At 41.0% G+C, this 27,565-nt stretch overlaps 1 protein-coding gene across 4 annotated transcripts; it reads right to left on the bottom strand.

Annotated features, from left to right (window-relative positions):
* Positions 1-3,694: 3,694 nt before the first annotated feature.
* Positions 3,695-27,267, bottom strand: fndc5b (fibronectin type III domain containing 5b). Of its 4 annotated transcripts, XM_051390531.1 has the most exons (7): positions 26,814-27,261; positions 25,951-26,287; positions 21,695-21,813; positions 19,548-19,746; positions 14,355-14,444; positions 11,034-11,226; positions 3,695-10,144 (listed from the first exon to the last, which is right to left on the bottom strand). In XM_051390531.1, exons 2-6 carry the CDS (start codon positions 26,024-26,026, stop codon positions 11,087-11,089), a joined length of 624 nt encoding a protein of 207 aa, XP_051246491.1. In that variant the 5' UTR covers positions 26,027-26,287; positions 26,814-27,261; the 3' UTR covers positions 3,695-10,144; positions 11,034-11,086. The 4 variants fall into 4 exon arrangements, with proteins under 4 accessions (XP_051246491.1, XP_051246489.1, XP_051246490.1 ...); XM_051390529.1 differs by lacking the exon at positions 25,951-26,287; XM_051390530.1 differs by lacking the exons at positions 14,355-14,444; positions 25,951-26,287 and having other exon boundaries at positions 26,814-27,267.
* Between the last annotated feature and the right edge of the window lie 298 nt (positions 27,268-27,565).

Here is a 27,565-nt window from a genome sequence, read left to right as displayed (position 1 = left end):
GGTCATCATAAGGAGGAAAAACCAATGGAAGCTTTGTGTCAGACTGATCTATAAACCACCAGCGTGAGGACATGATTGCAGCGGGAGAGCACACAGGGACTTCAGCCTGTCTGGCTTCCTCATCACACACACACATGCACACATTTTCCTCGCCACGTTCTGTATTCGACCCATGTGTGTGTGAACAGGACTCTGGAGGGCTGAAAGTCACGTAGTTTCCCCCCTTTTCTCTCTCTAACAGGCTCTGGCTCAGTGAAGCAGGGGCTTTTTTACAATTCGTCCCGACAAGCTTACTTAACCACCTGCATTATTTAACAGTCTTTCCTCAAAGGGAGCTCCAACTCTGTCTCACTCTCTGTAAGTTTGATGAAAGCAGGCACACAAAGATACAGCCAGGCAGAAGTCTTTCTCTCAGTCTGAAAGGGAGCAGATACTGTAGGCACATACATACTTAAATTGCTATAAAGGTCTAAAGACTCAAAGTGAGTTTTGGTCATCGAGGTCAAGTGACTCCGTGTGGATAAAGGCAGGAAAATATGAACTATATTTACAGCAAACTGTGTTCAACAGTCCCATTTCAAACTACCTTTTTGTTTTCATACACTTCATTGTGTCAATAAAAATGTATTACAGTGCTGAGCGATACAGCGGTGGTGAAGCCCTGTGAAAAGGAAGCACTAATGTAAAATTTAGACTCTGTCTCAGACTGTCTGCACATTTATTCACCTGACCTGTTAAAAGAAACATTAGAAGTAAATAAAAACTCTATAAACTCTCTGCTTTAAACCTGAATGCATTTTCTGTTTAATTCACAGAGATCAAATAACCTCCAAGCACCCCCCAGTATCCTTTCTCATCTTGCAGAGTCTAAAGCCGGGTGCAAGTGTGAATATGAATTATGAAATCTGTCTATGTTTAAAATAAGCAGCTTGACAATTTGGGAAACAAATGTATTCGCCAGGGGTTAAATGAGAATATTATAGACCCCTCTGACAACTGTCCAAATGTCAAGTTTGAGCCAGGAGACAGCTAGCTTAGCTTAGCAAAAAGACTGAAAACAGGGAGAAACAACGCATCCCACCAAGGTAAAGCGGTCAGAATATTCTAACACATCGCATCCCCTTAAACTGATAAAGATTTTTTTTTTTAGGTGCTTTAAATACATTTCTCTGCTGCCCCCGTCCACAACGTGCCGACCGCCATCTGCTGTAGGTAAAACAGTGACTATAGATTGTGCCTCAGACAATCCCACTTACAAAACAAAAAACCTAACCTTTAAGGCAAACATGCAAAGGGCAAACATGGTGTCAGAGCCAACAACACACACACACACACACACACACACACACATACACAAACATATACAGAAACTCCAGTTCACCATAAACATAAAGTGCACAGGTAGACAGTGACATGGATAGAAGTTTCCGGTTTTCACTCAACAGCAAAATCTCCTGGGTAAACGGACTCTGCAGCGGTCATAGAGGGTGTACAGTGGTTATGTCATGCACACAACAACTTCGCCGGCGTGTGCTCAGTATTATTGTTCAGCTGAGACAAGCACTGCAGTACAACTGGCTCAGCATCGAATAAACATTTAAGCAAACTAATCCATAGCTTTAGCTTCCAAGAAGATTAATCTACGGTGACTGCGATCGATGTCATTCCTAATTCACATATCTAATCAATTCCGTGCATAATGTGCTCTGCCAGCTGTAACGTATCGGAGCATTCCGATGGAGAAATGGTAACATTAATTTTGCATTGTTCCTCCATCTAGATACTCAGAGCGCAGAGGGAGAGAGAAGCAGAGAACAAGGAGGACTATAAAGACTTGGATGGGGAATAGAGCTGAGTTTTAAGTCCTATCGATGCAGAGGCGTGATTGTGTATCTTCGTATGTGCTGTGCGTGTGTCCGTGTCTTCATTTCGACGTCCACGTCATATCAAACACCAGCACTCCCTGCCATCCAAGGCAAGAACCAAGAAGAAGAAGTGTTTGCATCATTAGGCTCCATCAGCCTCCTCTGACAATCTACTGAGTCATCATCTGTCACCAATGTTTACACCATTCATTATGAAGTAAATATCGCCATTTTATTCGACACAACAACGTTAGCTTGTGTGTATGTGGGCCTAAGTGTGAGAACACCTGCGGTTGAACACTCTCTGGAGCCCCAGTCTAATTTATGTTTTCTGTTCCACAGGATGCCCTGTGTGTGTGTGTGTGTGTGTGTGTGTGTGTGTGTGTGTGTGTGTGGTGTGTGTGTGTGTGTGTGTGTGTGTGTGTGTGTGTGTGTGTGTGTGTGTGGATGGCCAGACGACGGCTGCTGATCCAGCCTCATAAACCAGCCTTGAGTTTGAAGGCCTGGTCCACATCCATAGCAATCTAACCTTGTCACGCCCCATATGCTGGAGGCCACTTTCGACCACCCACACCCTTCATTAGCATTCAAAGAGGTAACATCCGCTCTTACCGAGCCCTCTAGTCACCTGCTATATTGGGGCCGATACTGGTCTGTCATTATGGTAAGATCTAGGCTATATTGAAGTGTCATATTTGATGCACATGATACAGTTTGATTGCATATGTAGTGCATAAGTGTGCAATATTGTTTTAAGAAAATAATTTCCATTTACTGTACTAGTTTCTCCTGGATTATTAATGCATCTCACAGCTGTTAACCAGTGGGATGGGAACGGATTGAACTGGACCAAAGGGGCGGATCTAGAGGGTGGCAGCTGCAGTTTGGTGTCAAATGCTGTCGAAATTAACAGATTCATTTAGATTCATTTTAAAACTAACATGTTATAAAACAGAAGTTAATTTAATGATCTGTTATGCCCACATTTTATACCAAGTGATAGGCTTAAGTTCAGTGAAAAAAGAAGATTGTTAATGCCACCTTCAGAAATTTCTGCCACAATAAAGTAAGGTTTTGAGATAAAAAATCTTAAATTGGGGCTTTTCGAATTAAATATTGATATATGTGATTGTTTGCTATTAAATCAGCATATATTTCTGCTACCTCTTAAAGTCTCCATGATTTGCCCCTGCTGGACCAAAGCGGGATATTTTAATTTTGATGTTTGCCTGGATTCAATACAAATATACATATAGTAGTTTTAATTTTTCAAACATTTGATTTCAAATGATCATGATCGATGAATCTGTTCTCATGATTCATCCTTTCTAATTAATGTCACAAAATCACAATCACAATTTTGATTGACAAGAAAATAAGGCTGAATTATTTTCTGTGTAGAGCGGGCCCAGATCGTTTTTTGACCTCATTGGCGTCACTAAGTGCAACTTGTTTTGGAAATACAGTAAGTAAATGACATGAATGTGGCCTTGACTGGTAGAGATCGTTTACTTGGCTGCTGTTTCCAAGGTGGGCAATGAACTCTGCATCTCATCTTTTAAGTCAACATGGTAAAAAAATCCTTGAAGTGTTTAGAAAAAAATAAAATTTCTACAACTCCATGACAAAAGGGAAAACTCCATTTGCTGATGCATCTCTCGTACTATGACTGAAAGCTCCAAAACTACTGAATGAGCCTTGTGGTGTGATTATTTTCTCAACTAATATTCAAGTTGCATTAAAGGACCAGTGTGTAGGATTAGTGTTAAACTCAACATGGTGGCCTCTGTGGAAGGCCAGAATGTACAGTAAACACCAAGACCCATAAATGGTGCATCGAAAATATTTTATTTCTTTCCTGTGTTAATACATAATTAGACATTTATATTTTTATAGAAATAGTATATATACCATGGGTGTGAACGATAGCAGAGTCATGCTAGCCCTCATGAACAGGTTTTATCCCATGAACATCAAAATGGTTCAAACACAGACGTCATGATTGTACATAAAACACTGACTCCATTATTCTGCTGTAAATCCATGCTTCTTGGTTATTTGCTTCGACACAAAGTACAAATATATGCCATAAGTAATCGGCCCTATTCTTTACTGTGTGTTGGACCTTAGGGTGATTATTCAAGGTTCTCAATAGTCACTCATCCAGGCATCTACAGTACAGGCAAACCAGTGTGAATGGGATGAGTTTAACCACTTTTGTAGTCTTCCGTTGGCATTTGGTAAGCATAAATTCAGTTTAAGGTTTAAGTGTTACTGAAAAGCTCACGGTGTTGCAGTGGGAGAAAAATCACTGAATTATTTGTTACGTTAATATTCCTTAAGTCTTATAGTTTTATAAGTATTGTAAGGCCCTAAAACATCCACATGAACAAATTAATCCCAGTTTGCAAAGACTGTAAAGCATTTTTTTGAAAAAATCCCAGGGTGTCGATTAACTAAAACCTAGAAATTATGGCAAAGTTGCCTACAGCAAATATAATTTGCTTCAAGGGTTAGAATTGATTTGATATTATTTGGCAATGTGATACATTTAAGGTCCTATGTATGCACTCTTTAGTTATCCTTTATATTTTTTAATACATTTCTGTCACATTTGCTTCAACGACGAACCCTGAAGTTCAAATCTTGACTGACTTTGTGCCCGCATTCTTCCACAACCCATTAACACCCGTGCTTTCATTCAAACAGCTCATCATACTGGCCTGAACTCCACACTGCAAACCCCACTGGGTGTAATGATCCTCTCTCTCCCTCTGTGTCTGTCACTCCCAGTTGTATACCCTCTGATTCTCTGACTCATCCTCCCTTCTCTTTGTCTGTCTTTAGGTCTCTCTCCCGGTCTCAGGCTCCATATTCGCACATGCCTCATTGGATGTTCACCTTGAGCAGCTGGTGAGTCACCTCCTGCAGCTTCAGATAGACAGAGACAGAGCTGTCTGAGCCAGGCTTGCCTTCTGCTGCTTCCCCCCAATGTGTCAGTTTGGACCGCAGCCAGCCGGAGAATGGACTTGGTGCATGAGTGAGTGTTTAATTGTGTGTGCTTGGATTAGACCGCTACAGGAAAATGACCACTTCAGGTTGAGTAGTATTACAGTTACTAAGCACATTCGTATCACCCACTAAATCAGATTAATGTTCAATGATCCAGATAATGTTAACACCCATGGACCCAGTCTAATGAGAAATTTAGAAAAGTGCACTTTTTCATTTTGATTGCATGAACATCAACGGGGTTTGTTTCCTTTGATCGATCACGAGAGAGAGAACAAAGTTATTCTGATTTCAGAAGGCTAGAGAGGATGCAGCTGATAATTTCAGAGAGTGTAACATCAATAGTTAAAGGAACAGTCAGACCCTTCGGAAAGTCACTGTGAATTTAATCTCAGAACATCTTCAAGTAAGTTCTAGATATGGTTAGTCTTGGCCCGATAACCAGAATGAATTGCCATTTTGTTCCCCTCCATTCATTCAGTTTGACATTGTGTTAATGTTAGCTGATTTATAGTTGGAAAGGGGTTATATTGTTCTATCTGAGCTGCATCAATCTCATCCATGCTTGTTGACATATCGGTCACCATTATGGTGTCGCTATTTTTCATGCATGTAGCTAGGAAGCTATCTAGCTATGTAGAAATATGGCATCCCTATGTTTATCCTGCCCTCAAAGCTCTAATTGGTCGGTTATGCAGCCACAACACCAGAACTATTCTGGATCCAGGCTAACCTAGCTTAGCACAAAGACTGGAAGCAAAGGGAAACTTCTAGCCTCAATCACATCTGACTGGACTTTCCATAATTGTTGTAGACTGTTCCTTTAAAAAGCAAATGTTAAAGTAAGAGCAGAGGTATACTCAGAACTAGTTCGTACAATGTGTTTTCCGATCACGTGTGTGTTTATAGTTGGTCTGAATGGACACACTCTGAAAAACCGGCTCAGGGGGGATGTGTGATATCTGTGTGTGGGATATTTTCATAGGGTTGCACTAGGGTTTCCAAACCTACTCCACTATCCAACAAGCAATTCTGATGTAGTCCTATATAGAAACAAGCTGTGCAGATGGAGCAACAACAACCGCTCTGAGTCCGGCTTCTAACAGGCTCCCTCAGACGCTCCCAGCTACACTCCCTTTGGAAAAAGCTTGACATTCAAATCCCCAGTGTACACTTTGTCAGACGCGCTTGGTTTTTAATTCTGCTGTGTTCTACAGGCCAGCCATGATGCCCCACTTCTGTCAACGCCTGAAGTATCATATGCTTCAAAAATCCCAGTCTCAGTCTCTTTTTCTTAATTTGTGTGCAGGTACTTTCCTTCTCAATGGTCTCTCTATAACCAGCTTGAGTCACTTAATAGACCACCACTTGAGTCACTTGCTTCTTTTACAGCCATTCGTATGGTTTGTGAGATTTGTGTGTGAATCTGTTGTTTGGTTTCACTTTGTACACCTGTACGTCACTGTAACAGAGTGACACGTTAAATCACTGGAGGTCGACGAACGATTTTTAAGGGGGGTTAGGTTAATTATTAATCGTTTTTCCTTAATTTTACCTTTATTTTTAACGATTTTAAAGTGTTTTCAATTGGTCTTGCTTAGTTTACAGTAAAAATGGTTGATTACCGCTTGAAATTCTTAGTTCTTAGTAGTACTTAGAGTAGAAACTCCACAAAATAATGTAACCTTGTTCGTCAGTGATGTATTGGGTTACTACTGTAGGTAGTAATCTCGTTAGCTGTGCTAATGATTGCAGCTTATGTTAGAGCAGATAAACATGCTGTTCCTTGTGTTTTTGATTTTGGAAAGGCTAAAAAACACCTCTTTAAATGCTGAAAACAACTCTGACTACAGCCGTCACACACATTGCTTCAAGAAATCCACACAAACATCCCAAACCATAGTGAATCTCTCACATCTAATGAATCTTGTTCCCCCTTTTTAAAAGCACTTAAAAAGCACACTCCACCCTTTATGTGCTTATTAATAGTCTACAAAAGTGCTTCTTTCTCCTTACCTATCTTATCTCTACTTTTCCCGTCACTTCTCCTCTTTCATTGATTCTTTCATTCTCCTTCTCCCTCTAGTCTATTTTGCCTTACTTGTTTACCAGGAGGAGTGTCCATCCAGGCCGGTCTGAGACGTAAAGGTGATAAATGAGCAGAGGAGCAAGGGAAAGGCAGTGGGCCGGGGCCGAATGAGAGAGAGAGAAGAGCTGATGTGGAGAGGGAGAAAGCTGCTAACGGGAGTCTGAGAATGGATATAATGAGAAACGGGAGAGGGAAGCTGGGGGTAAGGAGAAGACTGGGGAATGGGAGAAACGAGAAAGGGTGAAGTGATATATGAGGAAGAGAGCACTGCGACAGAAGCAGAGAAAGTGAGGGGAACGTCATAAATGGGAGACTGGGGGTGGCTGAGGGAGACTGATAAAGATGGGAGAGGGTGAAAATGGATGGCATTGTGAGGGTTCGGTATGGTGGCAGAACTGATGACTGAGATGAGAAACTAATGGCTGTCTTTCTTAGCACAGGGCAGTATTCAAATACGCACGGCAGTATTTAAATTCAGCGTGTGTGTGTGTCTGTGTGTGTATGTGGTGCTGATTAGCAGTCATCTCAACCAGCGAGGCATTCAGACATTCACTTATTATCTCTAATATGGCAGCAACTCTGCTGAGTTCAGCTTCGAAGTGTTTTTCTGTCTGACTTTTTAGTGAACTCAACTGGTAAGCGTCAGTATTCAAGGGTTGGAGTCCAATAAGTTTGCAATTATGTGGATAGCACATCATAATTGAACAGGAAGCCACAAAGAAGATAATGAAGCTTTATCTTTAGCTTGATAAGTCCTTTGCTCCTTCACATAAAACCCTTGATGAAGTGGTAACTGCATAAATGGCAAGGTTATGAATATGTATTCTATGAATTCTCCTTTTATAATAGGATGTCCGAGTGTGCTCAGGAACTAGGGCTGCAAATAATAATGATTTCCCTCGTTGATTGATCTGTATGTTTGTTTTTGCGTTTAAGGAATAGGGTGCCATTATTCTATATTTTGTCAGCAAATCCCATGAAAAATCCAAAACCCACAATCTGTTAGTCCATCTCTAAATACGTTCTAACTTCCCTAGACAATCAGTTGTACTCATAAGCCCATTTCTTCCTACTGAAAATATAATTCTTTGAAACCAGCTCACAAATATAATTTTTTTTTTCTAGTTTAAAATGTTACTTAAACAGGAGTAAATAAATAAACTACAGTGCTACAAATGTTCATTGTAGGAAGAAAGGAACATGAGCTACATATAAGGCTTCGGCTACATAGAGAACACTTGGCATTTAAATGAGATCAAGTCATTGTTTTTGGTCTTTTCATTCGATTTTTTGTCAAAAAGGAAAATATAGAATATTCCCTTAAATTGTTTATTTCCCCTATAAAATTTCAAACTTTGACAAATGCCATCCAAATTGCTGTCTGACCAACAGTAAACAAACACAAATGCAACCAGTAAATGTTTTAACTTTTTAAATGACTATATAATATAGTTAGTAAGGATACTTGTTAGTTAAAACTCTCCCAACGACTGTCCCACACAATGGCAAGCACCATACTGCAAACGTGGATCAGCTTGAAGAATTACTGTCCACCTCAGGTAAAACAGGGAATCTCCCTGTTTTACCTTAGGTGGAACTTTTGCAATAAATTTGGACATAAACCTTTCAGGATTTATGAGGGAGACGCATGCTGTATTTCATTTGTATACACTGCCGTGCAATGTACATGGATTATTTTGTAGATTATATATTCGTGCTTTAATTGTAGCCTACTGCCTACATAGTGTTGGCAATAGGTATTTTTTTACACCTGGCTTTTATGCTTTTTTTTCTGTATCCCATTACAGTCCTAGATCACTTATGATGTGTGTTAATGACAGTTCCAAAGGGGGTCTGAGAGAAAATGGTTTACATTTCAAAACAGGGTTGAGCCACACAGCTGAGTGGATCATCTGTGTGCTTCTTCAGCCTGCCATCACTGCTGGTCTTCAGCCAAACCAGAGAGAAAACCCAGCCAAACTTTGCCCAGTGTATACATTTCATTAGGAATAATGCCCTGCATATCGCCATCTTTATTCCCTGCACATCCTGTTGCAGACCACAGGCAGCATATGGTGCTGAATATGCAGTGATGAACAATAAACCTCAATTTAAACCTACATCAGTCATTTTCCAGCCATGCCAGTCTTTTAAAAGTTTGACGCTGAAGTTAACTTCTGAATTTCAAAGTTGTAAAATTTTTATTTGGACTGAGGCACCACTGTGATGAGAGACTGCCTGGTCAATTCTTGAACTTTGTCTGAATCATGGCTGTATTCAGACAGTGTCATCCAACTTGTATAAGGAAAATATGGGGCGCTGTAAAAAATGTGTCAGATTTTATCCCTGAACTGACAAGGGCGTTAAGGTTCCAGTTCAGAGAGGAGAGAGAAAAACAGATGCATCATTTAACTGATGACACACAGAGAGAGAAAGACAGGAGACAATACCCAGTGTGCTATATTTTTGACCCAATAACAAAATGATACCGTGCTCAAGATTGGGATTGTGAGGGCTCAAACAATCACAATAGGAGGAGCACCAAACGGCAATGTTATTATTAGAGAGACACCAACACAGAAAGACAGGTAGAAGGATGCGCTGCTACACAGAGGGGTGTAATAAAGACAGAAAGGAAGATATGTGGTTGGAGAGATAGAAAAAGAGAAAGTCCTTGGTTTAAAACAGAGCTTAGCTTGTTTAGTTGTGTGCTGACTGATACCTGGACCAGAAGGACCAGCTATTCTTACAAGGCAACCCACATTTCTGCCACCTCTGACCAGTGATACAAACCTTAAGTTGAAAAAAAAAAAACACTCATTCATGTTTGATGATCCGCTCCTGGGATTTGATGCCACTGACGGAAGAGTAACCAGAACATATGAATCAAGCAGTTCTTGTCAAGAAGAAATCACGCCCCCTCCAGTGCTTTGACTGACAGCCATATATTTGCTGTCCACTCAAAGCAGGCTACAGTTCACTTTTGGTCACAACAAAGATAAATGTAGTTTTGTCCTCTTCGGTTTCCTGTTCAACCATTTGCAGCCTTTCTGGAAAGTCAGATTTGTGTCCATTATTTTTGAAGAGTTCTTCATTGTGTAGAGAAGAGTTTCTGTAATGGTTTATCGGTTCCTCAGTACGATGGTGTCTGGGAATGGCTTTCTGTTGGTCTCAGGGTCTGGAAGAAACAAATGTACTGTACTTGATGAGAGACAAAGTGACAGATATCTCAAAGAGTGGAAACAAAAGTACTTACTATGTCAAAGAATCTATAGTCATGGTAGTGTTTTGTGTTATTTGCCAAAGTTGTTTCTGAGGTCTCATTTTGTCATGTCTTCCCTTTTTTTATTATTTCTAATTGGCCGTTCGCTAAATGCCTGGACCCCATAACTACTGTTGCTACACCTGTTTTAGGTCCAGTGTGTAGGATTTAATGGCGTCTAGTGGTGAGGTTGCAGACTGCAACCAATTGAATCCCACTCAACTCACCCTCCTTCCAAGTGGGTAGGAGAATCTATGGTGGCGGCAAAACTTGCGAAAAATGTGAACGGCCTAGTTCAACATGTCAGACTCTGTGGAAGAGGACCCGTTCCCTCTGTAGATAAACAGGTCATTCTAAGGTAACGAAAACACAACGATTCGAAATGTTACACACTGGACCTTTAAGCTGCCCTTTTTAGCACTAGAGAAACTGCAACACAGTTAAAACATTAGTCGTTCTTTAAACAATGGGTTCTTGAGTTCAGACAGAGACCTGCTGCGCCTACTTGTGTTTTAAGCTATGATTGAACCCAATTTTAGGAGACAGGTTGGCGAATGATCAATTGGTCAACTGTTATATGTGAGTATCAGACAGTTAACCATAAATGAATGAAGAGATGGTTGCTTTAGGATAAGCTGAAACTTAAATAGTTACGGGAACAATTTGTTGCAGAAGCATAATAAAAAAATGGATCAAGGAAGAAAAAATAGAAATAAATATAGAACCAAGAAAAAAGGATTTATATGTATCACAGAAGATGAGTTTTTTTGCAGATGACAGTCAATTAATATTTGCTGTTCCTCACCTTTCCTGAGGTTCGAGGAATTGGTTATTGCACAAGGCTATGCAGGGCTGGTCTTAGACGTTGCTGCGCAGTAGCCCCCCCTGTGGGTGCTCTGGAGTACTGCACTCTGAGGAGTTCTTGGCTTTGTCCTTGTTGTTGTTGGGCTCGTTGTCTTTGATGATGTCATACTGACGACAAAACAGGGCGATCACCCCTGGGAGACAAATAGACAAAATAATTATTTGTTAGAATAATAACCTTTGTTAAAATGCAAGATCCGTTATTAGAGCTGGAACCTTGGAGCTAATGGTTTTAGGGTTTCGCTTGATGTCATTGTGTCACATGATATTATGTCATGTCATGTCTGGGTTAGTTTAGGAAATGTTATTAGATATGTATATTGCCATACAGTTTATTGTATTCATTTATCTTCACAAACCCCAAGGCCAGTGCTTTGCAATGCCATCGGTGTGTGAATGAGTTAATGAGAGGCAGAATTGTATCACTTTGTCTGTTAAGATAGAAAAGCACTATATAAATGCAGTCTATTTAACACTTAAATACCTTTCTTAGTAAAAACACTGTTTTAGTGTGCTTTAAAAGTGCTGGTAGATTATTTTACCTCTGGACAGAACCAGCTGTGTCACTCTGTTTCCAGTCTTTATGCTAAGCTAAGCTACACCTGCTGGCTGTAGCTTCACATGTAAGATTTCCTCATCTAACTCTTGGCAAGATAGTGAATAAGCGTATATCCAAAGATGTCAAACTTTTCCTTAAAGGATTAGTAATACAATTTAATTTAGCTGTATCCTGCCTGCATTAATCACATATTTTCAATTTCAAATCTTTTTGCTTGAACTTTTAACATGAACAAAAAGTTCACTTCCATGACAACTGAGCAAACTCCATCTGGACCATGTGATATTACCAAAAGCCCCAGAACAATGTGAGTAAGTGGACACTGAGTGGAAATTGTTTTGCCAATTTTAACAGCATCCTGAATTTGCATTAATCTGCTCCTGAATCAAGCTGAAAGGAAGCAATTAAAGCCACTACACTGTTGTATATATATTTTTTATATTCAACCTCTATAATGCCCATTTGTTATTCACTCGTTTGAATTTGGTTTTAAGCCATATACACCTTGAAACATTAATACACGGCAACACATTTCTTTCAATGACAGATTTATCCAACTGTCTTTTGATGTGTCAGTAACGCTGACCAAACTGAAGTTAGAGAAACATGAATACAGTGAAACATCCAGAAGGAGATATGAACTTGATGATAAGATAGCTATGTTAAGCCTGCCTTCAGTCAGAAAGATTAAAAACATGGCAGAGGGGAGATAGATGCAGAGAGAGAGATAGAGAACAAGCACAAAAAAGAAGAGAGAGAATAATTCATGATGGTGGAGGAGCGCGTGGAGGGTTCAGGCAGGAGGAATCTGGCCTGAACGGGCTTCAGTCTTGGCTGTTATGCTTATGTCAGCCCCTGCTCATCTGATGACTGCAAAACCAAAGGCCAAGATGGGATATCTCACTGTGATATCCCCCAGCGTGCCCCATAGGCCCAATTAAAAGCTGAAAAACACAATTCGCCTCCTCCACTTTCAGTTTTTTTCCACCACCCTGCCCTCCTTTTTTCCTCTTCTTGTGATTCCATAGCTCCGTTTTTCACTCTTTTTCCCTCACTGCTCCCTCTCTAACTCTCTTTGAATCTCCCTCTGTCTCTCTCGTCCTCTCACAGGTAATTGGCGAGGGAGATGTTGCTGTTACTGTATATGCCATGATAGGGATTTGGGCCATATTTGTATCTCATTACACTTGGTGAAGTGGGTTCGGAAGGAATATTTATAGCTATGTGCAACTGTAAAACAGTGCTGAGATGCACAAAAGGATAATTGCAACACAGAGCTAATGACTAGGAGGCTTAAATAGGAAGCAGCTACAGTCTTGTAGTTTGAAACAACAGAAAAAACTGATTGAACGCCAGTAACAGTTTACTGTATGTTGAGATGATGGAAATGTGACTTTGTGACTGACCACACTGTTTATGTAAAGCTTGGATACCATAGAAAGTATCCTTATTTACCAGGAAGGAACCAGTTAACAGAATACATTTCTTTTCATAATTCTATACTGTATTAGCAGAAAAGTAAACTTTTAAGTAAGGTAAGGACATTTATAGCCCAAAATCACAAATTACAAATTTGCTTACAAAGGCTTCACAATCTGTACAACAGACAACATCCTCTATCCTTAGACCCTCTATTTGGATAAGGAATGTTTTATGTATATGAATTTATTTTATGTATCTCATTAAGTTTGTTTTTATGTTCTGTTTCACCTGGCTGCAAAACAAATGACCCATCTGGGGACAATAAAGTTTAAGGCATACTATGCAGGATTTGCCCATTGGTGTTTGTACACGCACCATTCAAAGTTGGCCCTTGCTCCCCGGCTTGACTGAGCCAGAAAGTACCTTTTGGTCAAGCAGCATAGAGAATGAATGAGGAGAGGGAGCGACATTAGCGGGAACAAGGCAATAAGTCAGAGGAATAAATTGTTATTCGATGATTGTTTCACAGCGGTTGCATTCTAAAGCACAAATAAACACAACCACACCTCTGCACAACCCTGCAGCCAGGTGCCATATTTCTGGATTTTGTGAGAATGCCACTGAAGCATAGCTTCAACCTGTCCGCCCTTGGTCAAACAGACACTGACACACAGACCCGTAGCTCGATCTGCATCTTAAACACAAACCGGGAGCAATGGGAAGAGATAGAGACAGCGAGGTAATCTGGTTGCTACATCACACACTGTGAGCTGCCCAAAGGTTGACTCCCAGAAAGGTCCCTGACACAACAAAATAAGAAAATACAGGCAAAGGGCATGATCTTGCCAAATACAGACACTGCCACACACTTCTAGTGTGTCAGATGTCAAGACTGCAAGGGATTATGTTTGTAGGAGTCTACACTATACGTTGTTTTTAGGAAAATCCTGTAGTATGCCTCCAAACATAATTATTTGATTGATTGGGAAAAAACCTTAATCTGATGCTGAATCTCAAACTGAGATACATTCTGTCTGTGTATCTGGATGGGTTTAAATACCTTAAAGCTAGATTCAATGTGTTCTGATCACCAAAAAATGTTTTCTGGCCAGGATCCCATCATCCCAAAAGCCCTGCAGGGCACAAAATAGTGATCACAGAGAGATGACACTTCCACCAGACTGTTTGTCTCTTAATTGAACCTCAGTCAGAGAGCTTCTTTGCCCCAGAGACAGCAGATTCCTGCAGTGATAAATGTGCGTTGCTGAAAAGGAATATTACCTGCCCACATGATGAGCACCACTACAATGATGATGAGTTCTCCAGCCCTCAGCTGGGCAGCGTGACCAAACTCCTCCATTGTCACCTCGTCTGGAGAGAGAACACACACACACACACACACACACACACACACACACACAAAAGAGTCAACAAAGTGCCACTGAGGACACTGCGATTCATTGTCCCAGAGAGAAGATGTGAAATTGCCATCACTCTGAACCTCTGCAGGGAAAGATAAAAAGAATAAAACAGGGCGACAGGAGAGCAGAGAGGCTGCCCGGTGTAAATTCTCCACTCTGGTCAGTGTAATTAAAGCTAAGTGAGAGCAGAGGTCCACAGAGACAAAGAGAGCTGGATCCAAACCCAATCATTCACTGTTGTTCTCTTGCTGACGGGATTCTGGCAGCTGCAGCACAACACCAATCACAGGGTTAGAGGTTTGAACACAGCCTGGACTACAACCTCTCGCTCTCTGTTGCCAACAGCAGGTCTCGTGCTACCCCACATTTCCCCTGGTGTAACTGGCTCCCTGTTGCAACCAGGGGGTGGTTTCCTTGGCATAGCATTGTATAATATCAAAGGGATGGCATCAAGACATCACTGTCACTCAACTGTCTTTGGTTGCATTTTAAAGGGTTTGCAAAGGAGGAGGAAGCCTCAAGAACCCACAGGGTTGGCCTTCAAGTTATAATACCAGGCGGTCACCATCCTGTTTTGGTGTCTGAATGAGTCGAGGGTGGTGGTGCTGCTGTGGTCCAGCTTGCTCTCAGGTCTCTTGTTGCCATGGTGATTCATCGGAGCCAAAGCTGAAGCCTCAGGCTTGACAGAGGGGAGGTTGCTGTTATAAAGTTGGTAATGGCAGGTTACATGTTCCTGTTCGAGGGCAGTCCTCTGATGGACAGTTCTCTGAATCAGATATGCCTGTGTTGGGTACGACATTAAGCTGAAAGTTAAGGTCTACATCTCTCTGTATATTATATAAATATGTGATATTATATGAGCTTTGAGTTGTGTTCCATAGTCGATAGTTAAACTGTAAGACAGGAGTTTAATGAAACTCTATCGTGACACCCACTGGTTTGTGGAGTACCATTTTGAATAGAGAGAGGGGATGACACTTATCAAAGGTGGGAGTCGAACCCTTGGCTGCTGCAGCAAGGACCTGGTTCAAGGCCAACTCTACCAGTTTTCTGGGCGCCCCTCATTTTCCATTTCTAACAAAGAGGTATGATGTGTGTGGAGGATTTGGAGTGGTTTGGTGGCAACTTTGACAAAGCTGGGCTGACAAACAACAACAAAAGTAAAAGTAATGAGGAAAGTAATTCCTGTAAACAGCAAGTAATTAGTAAGTCATGAGAACTGTGTAATTGATTTCATTTTTCAAGTAACTTGCCCATTGTTTGTCAAACACACCACTTTGCTTTCAGTTCTGTGACCTTTGACCCTGTATGCAGAATAAAAATATTGAAAGAAATTACACAAAGCTGTATTAATAAAAAGAGAGCAATTTAAAAAACTGACAGGTAAAGCAGTTGGTCTGTTAATCACGTTATGCCTTGATAAAAGCCACATAACCTGATTACTGTACATGGCAGATGCAATAATCGAAGTAGCTTTAATTAGGCTATAATCAAATGATTAGATCATTGTTGACTTGTGTGTCTACTACTCTTCACAAGTGTGTATACAGTGGTTGTAATTGGAACTCTTCATTATATGTAAAATATCAAGCCATAAAAATAATCTAGCAGTTCAGCGTGGCCTGTCTCATTCACATAAGTAGGCCTACATGCCTCAGCCATTCACAACTTAAAGGTCCAGTGTGTAACATTCAGAGGATCTATTGGCAGAAACATTATATCATATTCATCAATATGTTTACATTAGTGTGTAATCACCTGAAAATAAGAATTGTTGTGTTCATTACCTCAGAAAGAGCTATTTTTATTTACAGACGCCACAGGTCGCCTTCCATGGAGTCCACCGTGTTTGAACAGTAGCCCAGAATGGACAAACCAAACACTGGCTCTAGACAGGACTGATCCCTTTTTTGGCGTGTTTCACAGCCACCATGTTACCCTCTTGTGCTTAGAAAGGGAGGGTGAAGTGAGTGAGTTCACAACTGCAATCACATCATTAGATGCCACTAAATCCTACACACGGGACCTTTTAAAGCTTTTTGTTTTAAAGACTACTAGGACGAACAGAACAGTGTGGTTGTACTGGAGAAATGTGTGTAAATGTGAAGCAGGCTGCTGCTGCCCCACTGTCAGAGATAAATTAACAGTTGAAACAGTTCTGACAGGAGGCTCTGTAATGTTGTGCTGCTGTATAAGATTGATGTAGAAAGCTTTTGCAGCTCCTTGTATAATGTAATAACCAACATTAAACATTATATCTCAACACTAGCCACCAAAGATTGTACTACATTATGAAAAATTCAGTGCATCCAGGACTTTTGCAATATTTTGATGTAACTGGATGTAAGCTACAGACACAGAGATACAAAGAAAGACAAACAGACAGAAACACACACAGATTGTGTGTTGTGTTGCATTGCGCCTGCAGATACTAAATGGTGTCAGGCTGATTAATACCTGCTTAGAAGGGGAGGAGAGCAGTAATGGCTGGGAGATTTAATCAGGACAGCTAATGAATGTTTCCATAAACACACATACACACACACACACACACAGAGCGAACTTCCATCAAAGTCGGAGCAAACTAAACGAGTCAGCCCCTCAACATCAAGACAAACGGTCCCACTAAATGCCTATGTCACATGACCTCACATACACCGCAACATATATTGTGACAAATATTTCTGTCCAATACTGTCAATATTTTGAATTTTCCTCTAATAAATTAACTTGGTACAAGATTTTTTTTATTAATCAAGTGGCTCCCAATTGTGTGCTTAACTGAGACTTGGTGACGTCTAATTTGTGAAGCTGGGACTGTTTTTGTCATCTGATCAGTTTCATCCAAAGCCTTTCCAAAACTAAAAACACAAGATCACAGGTGTAATGAATTGATTCTACAATGTGTTTGTCTGTTCTAACATAAGCAGCTATCACTAGCATGTCAGGCTAACTAGCTCACTATATACAGTGGCATCACTTCTAACGCCAGTGAGCAAAATGTCATTAACTAACTACATTAGTTTGTGTGGAAAAAAGGTTACACTAAAAAAACCCTGTTCATGATTAGAACATCCAGTGTGTTGCCACTGTATCGAAGCCTCTTGCAATATTTCATGTCTTGCACGTATCATCATCTGGTGAGGATGCTGACTTTTTGCCCGGGGCGTGCAGCTTTAGTCTCGGGCTTTTAACACGGTGTCATGTGGCCATCAAGTGCATACATGAGACCCCTTTTAGAAAGTTATTGTTTTAAGCCAGCTCATGCAGCTAATGCTAGCTAGCCACAGTGAATAAAATCTGGCAATCTGGCAAAAAATGTCCAAATTCTCTGATTTCTCAAATGTGAATAATTTCTGCTTTTTTAGTTCTCTGTAACAATAAACTGATCTTTGGGTTGTGGACAAAACAAGATTGACATCTGATGACATCACCTTGGGCTTTGGGAAACAGTGATTAACATTTTTCACCATTTATTGACATTTTATAGACCAAACAACTAATAGACTAATGGGGAAATCATCAGATTAATCTATATTTCTAATGAATTTCCAGAGTGGGATCAATAAAGTCTATCTTTTATCCATCTTATCTTAAATAATCACTAGTTGCAGTCCTACAGGTGATGCAGTTTAAAGAGCTTGATAGAGCAGTTTGCATAGGTTAAGTTAACAGTAATACTTGGTTAGGTTTATGAAAAGATCATCTAGAATAGGCCCTTTCACAACATCAACCACATCCTTTCTGGCAGAAAGCTTTCCAGCATGAGGACTGAATGCTAACTTCTCCCATTCGTGTGAGCATGGGCACCTGAGCAATCCTAACACTTGAATGCTATCCAAGAAAAGCAGTGGGATTTATAACAACACAGCAGCTACAGTTGTCATTTCAGCCGATAAAATGAGAAGCCTACTTTTGTCTACCTCTGAGCCCATTGTTTCAATCTTTGTTAAGAATTTTTATGGTCAGTCTGCTACTGTCGCAGTGTTGTGTGAGAACAGAAAGCTTGCCAAGAGTAGGAACAAGACAAATGGTCATTTGGAGGAAAAATGGCCACTTACTGCCTGAAATGTCACTTAAATACTGCAGAAGAGACAAAATGCTTTGTCAGTGTTAATGTCATTTAACATTACCCCCCCCAGGACCTCGACAAGCTCCCACACAGGGTGTTTCTAGGGAATACACTGCTCCCTCATGTCCCCCGTTTCCTCTCGATGAGCATTTAGCATTTGCTGTGTCCCTCTGAAGCAGCTGCTCTCGGCACTGTAACTGGGTCGGACATGATAAAATTGGAAGTACTGCAAGCTGCTCCAGATAACAGCAGCCTCTGCATTTGAGAATTAGAACAATACATTGTATGGTAGGTGGGGAGCGGTTCTCACAAAGACAGCAATTTCTTTCTCTTTATGTGTATTACATTTTCAAATAACCATTTTCGTTGTCACGATGAAGCATGAAAACACAAACAGAACATTAGTACTCTGACTAGTGACCGCCTCTGGTTAAAAGCTGCTATTAAAATCTGTGCATGTAGGTTTGTGTGTGTCAGCAAGGGAAAAACATCAGAACAGAAGTACGACAGATTTATAATTGCGTTCGTGTGCTCTTGCGTGTATTAGTTATTAATAATCCACCTGCCTGTGTATGTGTTTGTAGCATGTGCTCTACAGAAGGGAAAACTCATACTGTTTGTGTCAGGCTTATCGCGTTTGTCAGTCGGTTTTGGCTTTTGACAGCTTTCACTAAAAAATGCATGAATTTTTGCAAAGGAAGACATCACTTTAAGGGTTTTTGCACACATTTTTTATGTCCCCATGGAACCAAGAGGACACTGATCACAGTAGTTTGCATTCTGAGCTTCCAGAAACTGTAAATGAAGATAGAATCAGGGACACATGAACTTCTTACTAACCAGTACCAGTGCTTCCCCTAAAGTAATTGCGTTTGTACTGTAAACTGTATTTTTCAAGTCCCCCTTCACTGTGCAGAATGATGTATGTGGAGAGTTTGACACTAGAAGGATAACGAATAATAATGTCTTATGGTCCCTCACCTGGGCTCTTGGACGCCATCTTCTCTGACTCTTTGGGCGTTCGGAAGAGGACCGGCTCACTGGGGGGGCTGCTGCCTCCCATGCTGATGCTCTGAACATGAACGATGTACTCCGTGTCCTCATCCAGATCCCACAATGCACAGGAGCGCGTGGTGGTGTTCACTTCCTGGATGAACCTCAGCATGCGTACATCTTTCTTCTGCAGACAAGCGAGGAAGAGAAAAGCAGAGGCCAGGTGGCTCGATGTAATGTGATACTTTATTGATCCCTGTAGGGAAATTCTCTTTTCTTTGGCACCACCTCAGCCGAGGAGTCACAGCTCAGGGTTATGCATCAGGCAACCACTTGATATTTTGTAACCACAGATTAAGAGTGGGGTTTGATTCTAAATGTTACTCCTTTTCATTTCTTTGACATTAAAATGTTGTATTTTCAAGATAACATTGTGCCCAAAGTTACAATATATGCAATCAATACCCTGTATCACTTTAACTAAAGGTTCGGCTTTATCGTTCTCCCTTAAGGCAATGTAAGAGTTTTCTACTTGTTAGCAAAATTTCCTTGGATGCATTCATTATCAAACACAAATTTCTGTTGGTCGGATTTTCCTGCCGACGATCCCTTTTGTGAAAATTCAACAAACTGCCCCCTGGGTAGGGCTGATATGGTGCGAAAGCATAGCATCTCTCTGGGTTAACAGTTGGGAAAAAAGCTGAAATAAAGCCTCCAAGGGGTTTTCCTGCAGTGTAATTAAGCTTAAGAAACAGAGTGCTTCTCTGGCCATGTGCGCTCTGCTTGAAATGTACCTTATTATCCAGCTAGGACTGCTTACTCAGGTCAATTGGTTTGTGCTGGATCAAGAATAACTCTCCTTGGGGTTTTTTTATTTACCGGGCAATTAAAGAAGGATTTTCTTAAACTATTTAAACAGCACACAGACTAAATGTACAGCTGAAAGTGTATCTAAAGCTATTTGGATGCAAAAAACAAAACAAAACAAAAAACAGATCGATAGTTACGATTAGTTACATCCACACATATTGATTGAAGTTAATATTAATGCCTTTTTTTTTACTACTATTATTATTAGGTCTTACTTCTACTTGGGGGATAATCATGCTCTGAGTTTTGGAACTCCAGTACCCACAACACTTTGAGAGATGTAAACAGGAGATATACAGGAATACTGCCATGGACCAAGCCCCCAGGAAGTGCACCGGACTTTGAAGCCAATTTGACATAGTCGCTGTAATTACAGCACTGTCACGTGATGCACGCTGGCCCAAAAAGAATAAGGCTACATTGTGAAATAAGCGGGTGTGGAACGGTGGATAATTATTATTTTTTGGATAACATTTTAAAGTCTGGAAGATTCAGAAGAATCTTGGTTTATCCCTCTGTTAAGTGAACAGAGGGATAAACCGGAAACCAGCGAGCAGAAGTCTTACTGTGGCGTACGTATTCATCCGGGTAATTTCTTCGCAGTGGGAAGTGGCTTTTTTTTGGCTTCATGCGCCACTGAGCATGAACAGAGCGCCACCTCCTGCACTATATCAACAACTTGAGCCCTGTTTTTTTATAGCCTGTATGTTTACATTTTGATGAATTTGCAACATTAGCAGTATGCCAAATTAGCAGTTCCTGTCGGCAGTGTACCCGTGGATGTACACACAACTATCATTGGATTACTAAAGGAAACTTAAAAATGTGAGGATTCTTGGGCAAGTTCTGGAGTTATAAGCAACATAATTTCTCTTAAGATTTTTAAACAGATTTACGGACATTTATTGGTGATGGATATAAGTCACACTGAATCTAAAAATGTTTGTATAATGTATGTGTGTTTATGACGCAGAAAGGGAGTGTCATTTTGTGAAGCTAATTGCAGCATTCAGGCACTAAGGTTTTGAGGTACCTTAATATCCCCAACGAGCTGTGTGTCACAGCCACTGCTGCATCTGTTGACCACGATGGTGAGCAGAACAAACTGTAAATTACTTCCTGTTGTTTTTAGATTCACCGGCATGCACCTGTCTCTTTCACCTGAGGTCATTTCTTTTGCTTCATGTGTCTCTCCCTCCTTTACAAAAACCTCTGATCTAAACTACGTCCAAAAGTCTCGCCCTCTCAGAAACACATAAAGGTACCTGTTGGGTAATGGCGAATCCGATAACGGGGTCCCCTTCCAAGATTTCCCACGTGACCACGGCGGAGTTGACCTCAATCTCTCTGATGGTCACATTGAGTGGAGCTGACAGCATGGCGTCTGACACACACGCACATGCAACGTGGCCACAGAAAACAAATTAGAAGAGACAGGTCATGAATATTGAGTCGGTACAACTTGTAATACATACAATAGATGCTGCATTGTAGACCTGAACACACATACTCCCATCTCCATTGCTCTCTCTCACTCTTTGAACTCTTTCTTCTCTTGCTCCCTTGCCCCACCTTTCCTAAATTCTTCTCTTCTCCTCCTACAAATGAATCTTTCTGCTTTCATTAATCCCAGGCCTAATTAACCACACAGATCTCTTGGTGTTTCCCTTGAAAAGCCTCTCTTTCTCATCTGTCTTCGTCTTGGTGTTTCTCTCTCGCTCTCACACACACACACGCAAACACACACACACACATCTTTACCTTCTTCTCTCTTCTCTCTCTTCTTTCTCCCACGCACATCTCATTAAAGTCTGACTCACCAGGATGTATTTCCTCTGTCATACCGCCAATTGATTTTAATGTTTGAGCTAAAAGAACTCACATCCCAGAATTCGGTGTTCAATGTCTGTTGATCAGGAGATTAACTATGATGGATTATTATTATAATTACGGTCTTGCTTAACTTTCTTTCTTGTAAAGGGAGGCCAGAGTGGTAAGGCGTGTGTGTGTTTGTGTGTGAGCTGAGAGCAAAGCAAGGTCTTCTATGATCAGAGTCTGGGCTATATTTCCCATGAGCCTGACTAGTGAGCGCAACGTCAGAGTCAGACCTTGACACTGCACTAGAACACACACACACACACACACACACACATATGCACACACACAGGATTAGCAATATATTTTATTTATTCTGTTCTGTGCTGTAAATACTCGCAATGGACAAGCACATATACAAATTCCAGTTCATTTAAATGTGTTTTTTTCCTCTCCTAACAAAACTACTATTCCATATAATTTGCATGTGCTGCCACAATTGAGTCTTTCCTTGTAAATGCTGGACAATTGTGTCTTAAACCAGCTATAATCAAAATTTTTATATCAACAGTGGATGACTACTCATATGTGAAAGTGGTCACGCACCCAAGTGGCCAAAAATCACTTATACTTATAATCACTAATACAGAAAACAACAGGACATTAGGATAATGGATAATAATTTCACACCTCCAGTCATTTCAATGAGAGAAAGGCGGCAGAGGGGAAGCGGTTTGGATGGCGGCAGTAAGGGTATTGAAGCGGTTGCTGACCACATGTATATGCACAGATGTTGCTCTGCCGCCCCAAAGTTCACAATGCTAAACATCTGGCAGTAACCGCCTGGCTTTGACCTATCAAACAGAAGGGGGTGGGCATCTTGGGTCAGAAACAAGAGCAAGCAAGGACGGCGGTAACTGCTTTTAGGGACAACCAGAAGAATAACTGAGCCTGGGAAAACATTTCCACCAGACTTCAGATGATGGTAAATTATCCAAATATGTAGAAGTCTTTGGTAATATCAGTAATTTCCATTGTACATACAGTGGATTCTTGGGTGGGTTGTACCAACTCCAACGTTCACAGAAGCACCTGCTTCCTACCTGACACCTGTAGGTGGCAGCAGCAGCCACTTTTAAAAATGCTTAACTTTTTTGGGAATGCTCTTGCAGGAAGGCGGTTCTGAGCATGTCCAGTCAGTAACTATCAGTTATTAAAGCTAAACTAAACTGCATAGCTTAACCCTAAACTACCATGTGGTGCCTCCACTGCTTCACTTGAGTGACAAGTTAACAGGTGATTTTAAATCCGGCAGCTGCATGTTTAAAACACAGCAAATCGCCTTCCCTTTATCAACAATCTCTCTATCATGGTGAAGAATCCAAAATGAATTCAGCGTGGCTCACAAGTTTCCTCCATTTTGTGCTAACAAAGCGAACAACAAGCCTGCCTGATAAATATGCATACATCTCTATATAAAGTTTGCTAACATTAACCCAAATTAGCCACAAAAGACTACTGGTCATACGAGACCAAGTGGCTGTAACGGCAGGATTCCTGAGTCTGTTGAGCTGAGCAAGGGTGCACTTCATTGTTTATGAATGCTCCTTTTTATTTGTACAATAAAAAAACATGCTATTACATCATTCAGAATAGTCTTGCTTCCATACTTTGCTGCTCTGTATGTATGTATGTATCTTTTATGTCCAAGCATTACCTTCTCCACTCTATTTAAAAGAGTGTGTCTGTGTGATCCGATTATTCTTTCTCTCTGTTTACTTGCCAGATTACGAGCAGGGACTGCAGTCTCTCACTTTTTGCTAATTAGATTGTCACATTGTCTCACACCTCTGCAAATATTGAACACCCTGCCTCCGACTTGTTCGGAAAGTCAAATAATGGTATTACAGGAAGGAGAATGTACTCTCTGTTTCTCTGTCCAATGCTAACACAATCACCACAACACAGCAGAGAAAACTGGAGTGTGACATAGTTGGGGAAATCATTTTTTTGGTGAGGGCCAAACTCTCTCAGTTTGGCTCTGTGTGTGTTTGTTGATATGTGTGTTCAAGTCTGTGTGTGATACATTGCCATGGCTCCCTGTTTGACTAGCTGTTTTCCCACTGTTTATCTTCCAGCACTCACACGGAAACAATACAGTAGCAGAAAGGGATTCACGTCCATTCTTAAGCCGTTTGCAGCCAAAGAGCTAAAAGCTGGCTGCAGAATCACAAAACTCCCTCTTAAAACAGCATTCATCTCCAGCCTCAGGAAGCCAAATATCAAATCTCTGGAGGCTGAGATAAATCCCACATGATCTTATCGCCAAGATTTCAGCTTTTCAAAGGACTGTCTGCCATCTCTGAGCTTATCATCGGGACACAATGTAACCAAGATCTTACGCTTGAGCTGAATGTTCTTCTTCAATGTAATCCGCTGCAGGTTAAAAATATGCAATATCATGAAGGATAGATGAGGTACTATATCCAACATGCATTATATATGATGATTAAATCCATGCTGTATGTAGGGCTTTGAATAGGTATTCCTCAGCCTTGTTTGATCGAATATTGTTTCATATCCCTTCAGGACATTGGTGGATGTTGAAGCTGAAAGTTTTCAGGGAACGGCAACACACTTAATGGTTGCAGCAAATAATCAGTGTGCAAACCATCATGGCTTACTTGCCTTATACAATATAAATATATATATAATAATCAGTTAATGAAATACATATATAAATTTTATGCACGATCCATAATTATAACGATACAGAAAAATAGAAATGCATGGTAGAAACAGCATAATATCAATATTTTAGATACATTTCACAAATCATGTTTTCAGGTGAGCTCATGTCTTATTAAGAGGAGCCAAGCTGCCCCGGCTCCCCTGTCGTTTGCAAACACTTCTTTTCGCTATCGATTAAAGTAATCTAGCCATTACTGTCATGATTAATCGAGAAATCGGTTTGTCAATAAAATGCCAGAAAAAGTCGTAGTAGACGTCTTCAAATGTTTTGTTTTGTCTAACCAACAGTCCAAAAGCCAAAGATATTCTAATATATCATATAAGACAAATAAATGCAGGAAATCCTCACATTTGTCAAGCTGTAACCAGCAATTTGTTTTTGTTAGAATTAGAATGAATCCATTACCAAAATATTGCAGAGTAATTTTCTGACCAAGATTGACTAATGGAGTAATCAACTACTCGTTTCAGCTCTCTCAGCTGTTTCTAACTCTTATTTAATCTTTGATGGAGTTTTAAAACCTTATTTTCATACATTAAATGCAGTTTTTGCCAGTGTATTCCCCTTAAATTCAATAACTTTTTTTTAAACCAGCAAGTACAACAAAGATGATCTTTCTTGTTTCAAAATAACACTTGTTTCTAGAAATATCTAAAGCACCACATCTGCCTAAGTCTAGACACAGTGTGAGACTAACTTGTGTCAGCCATTTTTGGGATTACAAAGCTTATTGCTCCTACCTGGCCGATGCAAATGTTGATGCTGGCACATCCATAACAATGTGTCATGCCAGGTGCTTATCCAAAGGGATCCGCTACACTGTAATGTACTGCATCACACAAGACAGCTCTGGTCCACACATACTAACACAGCAGCGCGTGTTGTTCGTTCAGCCAGTGCATCATCCCCCTGTTTACTCGTGATGATCGCCCGTCAACCTGTGGTAAAACTCACCGGCATTAACGGAGGACACCGACAGGAAGCCCAGCAGGAGCAGCAGCACCGCCGCAGACAAGCCTGGTTTAGCCATCCTCCTGCTTCTTCTAGCGAGGCTTCACATCCTGCGCGGCCCATTTATAACATCCCATTTAACGGGATGGAGCCGGAGAGGGGGACTTGTTGTGCCGGGTGAGGAGGCTCACCTGAACTTGGACGCTGCAGCAGCAGAAGCGCAACAACAGCCAGAGGAGGAGGAGGAGGAGGAGGACAGGGGAGGGGGGTGGTGGTGGTGGTGGTGTTCGATGCCGTGCTCGTCGGTGGAGCCAGCGACGTCCCTCAGACCACCGGCGGACTGGTGACGGAGCGGCGGCGTGGATAGGCTTTACTACACGGCGAGGTGAGCGGAGCGTAAAAGGCGTGCGCAAGTGCTGCAGAGTGCAACGTGCACCCACAACTAATGACTCTCTCTCTCTCTCTCTCTCTCTCTCTCTCTCTCTCTCTCTCTCATACACACACACACACACTCACACACACACACCTGCAGTAGTCTTAGAAGTATTGGCCAAACCTTCAGAAACATCACCGTATCAATGTACTTACAAAATACAAACATGTTGAGTTGATTCATTGATTAGTTGTTCGACATACATCGATACATTGATTAGTCAATTAATCATTTCATGAAGCCTTAGATGTTATGTAAGCCTAGGCTGACTCTGTTGGCCAATTCAATTAATTTACAGCTTAAATACAATATAACTTGATGGAAGGGTCAATAAAACATAGAACTTTCCATAACCTTAACCACGTGTTTATTATTGTAACCCCCAACCTTAACCAAGTAGTCATTTAACCTACAGGGCACCCTGGTAGCTCACCTGGTGGTGCCCCATGTGCCGGGGCTGAGTCCTTGCTGCAGTGGGTTTGAGTCTGACCTGTGGCCCTTTGCTGTGTGCCATCTGCTCTCTCTCTCCCCTTTTCCTGTCTGTCTTCAGCTGTCCTGTCCAATAAAGGCAAAAAAGCAAAGATAAATTTAAAATAGAATTGCTTCCCCAACCTTTGTTGTGTGGTAAAACTACAAATATGCATTGGCATCTTATTTAGGAAGCAGAATGATGTCGCACCACCTGAGGAAAGCCCTGCAACAGTATATGGTCCCAACAATAAATCATTTTCTAACTGGATTCCTGACGTGTCTGTGTGAATCAGTGGCCCTGTATCTGTTCGATAAAACATGAAATATCAGCTCTATAAAGAAAAAAACAAGTGTTTACCTATACAGGAAATCAGTCCTGAGTGTGGTCTATATAGGGCAGCTGTGGTACATACAGGTGGAACCCAGATAAGTCATCCACTAAACAAATGGTTGGTGGTTCGATCCCTCTGCATACCTAGGTGTTATTATGCAAGATACTGAACCCCAAATTGCTTCTGATGCTGTGCCATTAATTAATAATTAGTTAATGAATGTGTGTGAATGGGATTTCTGTTTCTGTTTCTGATGAGCAGTCTGCACCTTGCCCTGCCATCAGTGTATGAATTTGTGTGAGTGTCACATGTAGTGTAAAGTGCTTTGAGTGGTCATAAGACTAGAAAGGTGCTATATAAGTGCAGTCCACTACCATTCATA

Source organism: Dicentrarchus labrax, unplaced genomic scaffold, assembly GCF_905237075.1.
Source record: "Dicentrarchus labrax unplaced genomic scaffold, dlabrax2021, whole genome shotgun sequence".
Taxonomy (NCBI): domain Eukaryota; kingdom Metazoa; phylum Chordata; class Actinopteri; family Moronidae; genus Dicentrarchus; species Dicentrarchus labrax.
The sequence above is the reverse complement of the archived record's forward strand: the minus strand, read 5'-3'. Positions and strand labels throughout refer to the sequence as shown.

What these genes read in the sequence shown, in the direction of transcription:
- fndc5b (XM_051390529.1), bottom strand. Translation starts at nt 27,171, where the DNA reads ATGTTTTATCGAACAGATACAGGGCCACTGATTCACACAGACACGTCA. An exon ending in GATTCGCCATTACCCAACAG is followed by an intron (nt 19,747 to 21,694) that starts GTACCTTTATGT and finishes GCTTGTCTGCAG; the next exon opens with AAGAAAGATGTACGCATGCT. An exon ending in GGTGCTCATCATGTGGGCAG is followed by an intron (nt 11,227 to 14,354) that starts GTAATATTCCTT and finishes TTTGTCTCCCAG; the next exon opens with GGGTGATCGCCCTGTTTTGT.